At 43.4% G+C, this 8,811-nt stretch overlaps 1 protein-coding gene across 1 annotated transcript in view; it reads left to right on the top strand.

Moving 5' to 3' along the window:
• The first annotated feature begins 737 nt into the window (after window positions 1–737).
• Window positions 738–8,811, top strand: part of adgrv1 (adhesion G protein-coupled receptor V1) — a 117,360-nt gene continuing 109,286 nt past the window's right edge. The window contains exons 1-7 of the mRNA XM_030777753.1: window positions 738–923; window positions 1,965–2,114; window positions 4,345–4,440; window positions 5,635–5,739; window positions 5,900–6,013; window positions 6,262–6,827; window positions 7,057–7,327. Coding sequence (XP_030633613.1) covers window positions 738–923; window positions 1,965–2,114; window positions 4,345–4,440; window positions 5,635–5,739; window positions 5,900–6,013; window positions 6,262–6,827; window positions 7,057–7,327 — 1,488 coding nt within the window. The remainder of the gene's footprint in view (window positions 924–1,964; window positions 2,115–4,344; window positions 4,441–5,634; window positions 5,740–5,899; window positions 6,014–6,261; window positions 6,828–7,056; window positions 7,328–8,811) is intronic.

The raw sequence follows: 8,811 nt of genomic DNA, 5'->3' as shown, positions 1-8,811 counted from the left end.
GGAGAGGATTATTTTTTTTTTTTTCAATTTCAGTTGTAACACGACACACGTGAATCCCAGGCAGATGTCTGAGAGATTTGACAGAGATTTGGATCTGATGTTCATATATATTTAGCTCAGGAACAGTAACGTAATTCAATGGGGGAAAATGGAAAGAAAGAGAGGAAAAAATAAAGAACACATACTGTTTTTCAGTAAAAATAAAGTGTCTGTAGATACAAGCTTGGGAAATACCCTGTCTGACATTTCCCAGTGCATGTGGTGGACACCCTTTTCTGTTTTCATTGGAAATTCAGATGCATAAATATCATTCCATGGAAACCTGACAGGGTCTTTAGCACAGAGGCTAAAACTTAGCTTAAGACAGGCCCCTACAAAACTGCACGGTTACATACATGAAATTGCTCACTATTGCATCTAATGCTTTGTTTAAACAATTTAGCCAACAACAATACACTTTAAACTCCTTTGAACTTGATGTCCATAACAAAATAAATAAATAAATGAATAAATATATATATATATAGGTATATATATATGTATATATATATATATATGTATTTATATATATGTATGTATGTATGTATGTATATATGTGTGTGTGTGTGTGTGTGTGTATATATATATATATATATATATATATATATAGGTATATGAATTACTAAGCAAGATTCATGTTTGATTAAGACATTTTGCGTGTGTGTGTGTGTGTGTGTATTGTGGTGTTGGTTACAGGAATGCCAGCAGTCCCCACTCTAGCTGGCTTGGTTCTGGTGCTGCTCATGGTGAGAGCCAGGACAGAGTCCGCAGAGCTGAGGTTTCTGGGCCAGACCCAATTTGTGGTGAACGAGACCAGCAGAACCATTGTCAGACTGCTGGTGGAGCGCGTTGGAGACCCGGTCAACGTGACTGCACTGGTTCTGGTGAGCTTATATAGTTAACCTGTTTGAAAAAGACAGACACGTTCAGATAAACAGCAGCATTTTGGAAGAAACACTCATGACTCTACTTTTCTGCTTGAATGTGTATTTTTTTCAAAGTCTCTTTACAGGAAAAAAAGCCAGGGTGAGGCACATTGTAGGATGTTTTCCTCTCTCCCTGTGTTGCTCTTTCTGTGTTTCTCTCTCTCTCTCTCTCTCTCTCTCTCTCTCTCTCTCTTTCTCTCTCTCACTCTCTCTCTCTCTCTCTCTCTCTCTGGATTTCATAGAACTCTCTTCCAGGACACACCTGTGGTTTGGGAGTCACAATTAGCCTTCAGTTTTTAAATCTATCAAACAAGATATCTCTGTTTCAGCCAGATGTGTGTGTGTGTGTGTGTGTGTGTTCGTGTGTGTGTGTGTGTGTGTGAGGCAGCAGCTGGACGACCCCCCCCCCCCCCCACACACACACACACAAACATCTGCTCGCTCCTGGACCCAGAACTCCGTCACTACTGTGCACATATGGGCACAATCAACACAACACAAACCCGTCTTGTTTCTGAGAGCGAAGTTCTCTTCTCTGCCTGAGAGCAGAGGGCTGGAGTGTCACATGCTGCTAGTCCATGAACAGTCGCCTTCGCAGCTCAAAGAGGAGCAAGCAGCAAAGGAGCGATGCGTGACCTTCTGCTTTTGTTGTGGCCACCAGTGGGTGGAATTAAAGCAAGTCATTTAGTTGCTGCTTATATTAAAATACGTGGAGAAGGTCTGGGAATTTTTTCCCGCTCTCTGATTCCAAGAGAACCAGATGCTCCATGTTTTTTAAAAAAAAAAAAAAAGAAAGAGAGAAAAAAATTGGGTTGAAGGGCTTTATTATTGGAAAGGAGAGTTCCTTTAGTTTGATTAGCAATGACATTTTTCAGACTATATATTTAATCAGATTGTATTAACAGGCTACATGGTCATGTGTGTTTTTTGGTCTCATTGCTGGAGCTGGATGTTTGCGGTATAAAGATGCTGTGTGTGTTTGTGCTCTCTGTTGTGTAGCTGGAGGGAGAGGACACGGGCGATTTTGAGGCAACCACAGCCGTGGCTTTTCTCCAGACGACAGAGACGAGCAAAACCATCTTTATCGCCATCAAGGATGATGACTTACCCGAGGCTGACGAGACCTTTGTTTTCACTCTCAGATTGCAGGTACTGTGTGTGTGTGTGTGTGTGTGTGTGAGTATCACTTTATCATCATTAAGCTACAGGTATGTTATTTCACCTCTCTCAGTGTGTGATGTGATGTAAATCTAAATAGACGCATATCGAGGTGTGTGTTGCCGTTACCGCTCACAGTGCATTGTCCGATTTACCACAATGGGTTGTGCGGTGACCTCTTCCTTTTTCTCAGATATTTATATGCATTTGTGTGCGTGACTGACAGTGCAAGTGTAAGGACCTCTTTACTTTTTCCTCTCTCATTCTCCCTCTCTCCTCCCTCTCTCTCCTTCTTTCCTCAGCTAGACTTCCACAAAAATCATTTGTTGCCCTCATCCTCAACAGAGAAATCTTAGACCTATTCAAACGCAAGCAGGGCTACACGCTGCCCCCCCCCACCCCTCCCAGACCACCCCTCCCAGTTCCATCCCTTGCTGTAGCCCCTGTGGGGCCATGCTGCCCTTTGATGTCCCCTGCAGCCAGTCTCTGGGCTTAGGCCGAGCCACTTCAGCCTCAGACTACGCTACAAGTCACCTTTGTGAAAAGAAACACATTGTGACAAGCACAAATGCCCCTTTGCCATAGATTAAAGAGGAAAAACTCAGTGCAGCGAATCAGAGAAATAAAGGAGTGGCATAGAATTAAGCCTCTCTAACATTCAAAGCAAAAAAAAATAAAAAAAATACGTGCAGGGGAAAAAAACTCTGACATTTCCCACGCATGAGAGTCCATTCTGAAATGACTTCAAAACTCATTTAGAAGTAAACATGTAAGCATTGCGGTCAAACAATCCTGGGGTCTCTGCAATGTAATTTTTTTTTTTCCAGTCTGAAAGAAGAATTCACATGCTTGGCTTAATTGTCATAGTGCCGTTAGCTGGGGCTGTCAGGATTTTGACTGATGATGTTGGGTGCATAACCCGCTGTGTGCCTGTCTGTCACTTGAGTAATGAGACTCTAATTGTCTGATGGAGCCTGAAGTAGAGACACATGCTTAAGGAAGGCTGAAGCAAGAAGGATAGAAGTGCTCTACTGGGAGGAGCAGAGGGTTTGGTTCTCCTCACTGCGGATTTTGGAGAAGTATTAGAGGCACAGCTGTCAGGAATGTGACTATCAACGTATGAAAGCTTAGTTAGTATGACATTAATCTCACTCACTCACACACACACACACACGCGCGCACACACACACACACACACACAACCTTAACGCCAGACACTTCAATTTTGCTAATGACACACCTGTTTTTCTATATTTAATTTTATTACACTTAGTTATCAGTCCATTGCCACTGTAAAATAAATATGTCATGAAATTGGTATTATGGGAGAGTGGTTCTGAGGTTGTTGGGCAGTAGTTTCAGGTGGGCGTGGTGCAGCAGCAGTGCCGTAAGCAGAGAGAGGGGGCGATGTGAGGGAGGGAGGGTCACTTTGACTGCACTGGGGCCCAGTGTCACGGCTGGCACTTTGGGTTTGTTAGAGCGTGTGTATTCTGTGTCTGTATGGCCACTGCAACAAGAGCTCAGCGGCTGAAAGAAAGCTCTGTTACAGCTGGGAAAAGCCAAGCTCAATAAAGACCTGAATGAAGAGGGTCCACATGAGAGTTAATCTCTTATTCCTTTTTATATCTCTCTTTTTTCTCTTTCTCTCTCTCTCTCGCTCTCTTTTTCCCCCTCTCTTTCTCTCTGTGCCCCTGCCACACACACAAACACATTCCCTCTCTCTCCCTCTCTCTCTCATATGCACGCCGAAACATACAAACACACACCTCTCTCTCTCTCTCTCTCACACACACACACACACAGCCTCTCTGTGTTGTTTGGATTCTGTTGAGAGACATTACCACATTGTTTATTTCACTTTAAGTCTGAACTCATGTAGCCAGATGCTGGAGTCTTAGGGCCAGTAAGCTCTGCTAGCTTCTGAGAGCCTCCTTGCCTTTTCTGCAATGAGGTCAATTTTTTAGTGAGTAGTGTGTCATTTGTTTAAAAATTGACTGCTATCAGTCAGAAGCAATCAATAAACATGAGGGATGGACTCAAAACATAAATAAAACTAATTAGCTTCCTGTTTCCACACATAGAAACTGAGTATTGTTATCATTTGCGGATATGCCACGGTTCAGCTTCCATCATCTGTTGACTATTTTAAACTTTGTGAAGTCATAAGCTTGAGTGGAGAATTGACATTCGCTCTTATTTTATACCATCGCTATGGTTACAGAGCTCATCCAATGGCGTGACACTGGGAACTCCAAACACTGCCACCATCACCATCCTGTCCAATGACAACGCTTTTGGGATCATATCTTTCAACTCTGTAAGTGAAGCCTATTTATTTCCATTCGCTATCGTAATGTGTATTTAGTTTCCCTGCCATGTTTTCCTCATTAATCTAGACGCAGGATAAGTCTGGCTACGACTTGACATTATGATGATGTCTCTGACATCTGTCACAGCTTGTAACCGGGCACAGCTCCTGGTTCATTAGTTCATGAAAAATGATCTTACCATAGAGCAGTTTCTAATAAGGAAGCCAGATTGCCAGCATGTATTAACTGGATGCTGGAGTCATTTAATTTTTTTTTTTATCATAGTCTGAACCAGCATGTGATGAGCCACATTCATCACATGTTTACAAGACGTTGATAGAAGCTTTATGACAAAGGATTGTAATCATTTTCTTTTTGTTGTCATAATCATAGTTAAAGTGACGTTTGTAGGAGAAGGCTCTAGAATATCACCCAGGTGATGGCAGACCAGAGTTATTTCTGTCTGTTGTGAATGGGGGGCAATTAAACACAGGGGGAAGAATAGGGGAGGTGTGAGGAAATGAGAATTGGAGGGGGGGAGTGTTGAAGGGGGCAGGGGGCAGATTCCTCTGAGACGTGTAGTGTCTGATGGGAGTCTGGTTAGGAGTGTAGAGTTGCTAAGGGCAGTAAAAAAAAAAAAAAAACAGCAACATGGGAGCAGTTTGCTCAGTGGATTAACTTGTCAATGGAAGTTTGGTCGTTGCTACGGGAACCATCCATTTAGCCCTTGCCGCTACCCCCGTAAAGGGTCTCGCTCACTCATAATCCTGTTCCCCCATCTAGAACCTCTTCATAAGTTCTGCTCCTAGACCCACACTTTCTCAGGGAGACCCCTCAGCCCGACTTTCATGGATGTTCAGAAAACAATGACCCATATGTCTTATCCAGTATACGTACTGAGTCAGAAATATGACTTGCTACCATTTCAGTTCAGTTCAGTTACCGTTTACAGTTATTTTTGACAGTTTTATAAGTTTTATATCAAATTCCGGCAAAGTTAAAGTACCTTGGTATTTTATTGTTATGTTGTTAAACCTGATCAACTTACTTGCTACTTATATGAACAGTACACAACTGACATCATTAAGTCAGCTCTTTTGTATTAATCTGCATTTATATTGGTGTTATTAACTTTACTCTAGTTTATATGTGCACTGATCAGTCTGTGCACTGCACTAATGAATGAGTTATCCTCTGTCCAGTCGTCTTTCATCACTGTGCATGAGCCGAAAGAGGGGAATAAGTTTGTTGCTCTAAGTCTCATCAGAGAGAGAGGAACATATGGGCTGGTGACTGTGAACTTTGAGGTAAGCTCAACAATTTTGTTCAGACCGAACCAGTCCGGTTCAGGGAGTTAAGACAATGTGAGAGAGATTCACTTCAGTGTCATCTTCTGACTGCTGTCTTGCCATTCCTTGTTAAAGCTTTGGGCAAATAGCTCCTGTAATTTTACTTTCACACCATCAGATCTCTGGGGGCCCGAATCCAGCCATCGAGGACCTGAGCCCAGACAGGGGAAACATCACCTTCCCTCCTGGACGCGCCTTTGTCGTCTTCAGCATCCTGATCCAAAATGACAAGGTTAAGTTTCTAACCTAATCATCTTAGACCAGTTCATTTAAAAGAGATGAATGGAACTTTGGCACAAAGGTCCTGCTGTTAGCATAAATTCCAGACTCTACTCTAAGGTCAGTTACATTAGAAACCAAGCATCTATTAATGCTTGTGCAGAACATTGGCAGTCATACAGAGTTCTGTGACCATAGAGCAGCTGTAAAATCTATATATACAGCCACGTTCTGATTGATGTGGTGCATGCTCCTCTGCAGGTTCCAGAAGACGATGAAGTCTTTATGGTGCAGCTGACGGGCGTAGCAGGTGGAGCTCTGCTCAACCCCAACCGCACCAGCGTTCAGATCCAAATCGGCCGTAACGATGCTCCCATTCGCTTCTCCAAACCCACTCTGGCCGTGCAAGAGAACACAGGCGTCATAACCCTCAACCTCACTCGAGGCAGGATGGAAGACGGCCTTCTGATTGGCTCTGACGACAGTGAGGTTTCTGTCAATTACACCATCGTCACAGGAGATGGACCGGCCAGTGCTACACTCTCAGAGGACTTTGTGGACCTGCAGGCACGTAGGCAGGTGGTCTTCCCTCCAGGGGTCCATGAGAGGCAGATACATTTTAATATCACAGATGACGTGGTTCCAGAAATTGCCGAGTCATTTCAGGTGATGCTCCTAGAGGAGACCCTGTTGGGTGATGCAGTGCTTTTACCGCCCAGTATGGTACAGGTGACCATTGAGCCCAATGACAAGCCTTATGGAGTGCTGTCAATCAGTAGTCCTCCCCCAGCACAGCCAATCATCATCAATGAGGACAGAATCTTCAGGTTAGTCTGATACAAATGAAAAACAATGCTTTTAGGTGATCATATGTCAAAAATATTTATTTGGATTTCAATTCACTTGCATTGTTTTACTCCTCATAAAGTCTGAATGAGCTAATAGTATCCTAGTAAGACATCTTCAATATCATGCTATGTTACAAAATATTATGTTGCAAACTTTTTACCTTTATATTTCTAATCTTTGGTGGTTTTCCTGGCTGTTTCCTTCAAGGTTTAATGGGATCACAATTGTGAGAAATGGTGGAACACATGGGAACGTGTCGGTGAATTGGACCATAACACGAAACTCCAGCGACGCTTCTCCGGTTTCTCTTGACCTGAGTCCTGCGTCAGGTACTCTGAGATTTTCTGTGGGTCAAATGAGTGCCGTCCTGCCCTTAAACATCACCCAGGACGACCTACCTGAGGAGGCTGAGTCTTTTCTACTCAGACTGCTGCCCATGTCTGTACAGGGGGGAGCAGAGGTCGACGAACCAATGGAGGTCAGTGATGGGATCATACCCAACCTAGATTTAGGGTCTGATTTAGGGTCAGCATCTGTGTTCGGAGCCTGAGGACTCAGGTCAAAGGTGAATACATTCAGATGATCTGTGTCACTGAAGAAGAAGAAGAAGAAGTGAAGATGAGCCTCTTTGCTTTACTTGTGGTCTGTGCCATATTCTGGAGTTCAAAGTCATATTTTAACCATGTAGTTACTGGAAGTGTATCCTCAGATGAGCGGTCTTCCTCTTATTCAGCTTTTTTTCATTCCCAGCCCAAGTCCTATGTCTTTATCTAGAGCTGCAGTCCTCAGACACTGAGTTTAATTAGTGTCGGATGAAAGGATATAAGGATATGTGTAGAGAATCAAAGAGAATCAGAAGAATACCCATAAAAGCCAAGAAGGATGCAGGGTTTTTGTGCGGTGCATTCCGTGGCATCTCACTGGGGTAAAACTGGGTGTTTTCCCCACTCTGCGTGGGAATAGGAAGCTACCGCGGCAGAGGGAATGTAACAGCTCCTCCCTGGTCCCTACAGGGAGTCTGTGAGAGACACATTCGGAACAACATTGTTTAATAGCTGGTCTTAAGTCAGCTCTTTCTGACAGGTTAACAGTCTTTAAATTCAAAATCACTGTTCCTAGATCAGAGCCCAAGTTTGAAATGCATATGGACAGCACTCTCTCTCAGCAGGAGGATGTGGTTTAACAACACAGGCTTGTGTCTGTGTGTGTGTGTGTCTTGCTGACATGGCAAATGTAGCAGGACACACTGAGCGCCACTTGGTTGTTCGCTTCATGTGGGCAAAGCCATTGGGTGTGCGTGCATGTGTGTGCATCTGTGTGCCTGCATGTGTGTGTCGTCTTTGTTAAAACGTATTTGTCACAGCTTTATGTCCTGCTTATGTGTGAAATGAGGGGGTAGATCTAACCCTTGTTTACGTTTAAGTCTTTAAATCTAACACGTACTAGAATGTGGTCGCTGGCTTCCATTCCACTGGTGTTGGTCTGTTCTGCATGTGTTTGGTGTAGTTGACTCAGCATCATTTGAGGACCACATGTGACATAAGTATTACAACTTTGACATGTCAAGCGTCCATAAATTCGATTGGAATAACAGTTTCTCAAATCACAAAACAAAACATTGACAGAAATCTCCAGCTCAGCCCAGAAGATGGAGAAAGCAAATCACTGAGACTTTATAAACCGCCTCATGAATTCTATTTTTGCCCTTTTGTGAGTTTTAATGAAAGAGAATGGTTCTCTAAGATTAGCACACATGCCAAGTCTTTTTTACAGACGGGCCTATGTTTCATTCATGGTTTGTCGTGTTGTGAACCATACCTGTTGCAGCTGTTGCAGCAACAGCAGTGGGGACAGCATGGCTGCAGTGGTGGCATATTGGACTCCACCAAATGGCCACAATTATAATGCAGTTTACCACGCTGACAGCATGTCATCTAAAGCTGATAGAAGGCCCATGTTTTG

Source organism: Chanos chanos, chromosome 1 (genome assembly GCF_902362185.1).
Source record: "Chanos chanos chromosome 1, fChaCha1.1, whole genome shotgun sequence".
In the NCBI taxonomy this organism is placed as follows: Eukaryota; Metazoa; Chordata; class Actinopteri; order Gonorynchiformes; family Chanidae; genus Chanos; species Chanos chanos.
This window is presented reverse-complemented; position numbering and strand designations above follow the sequence as displayed.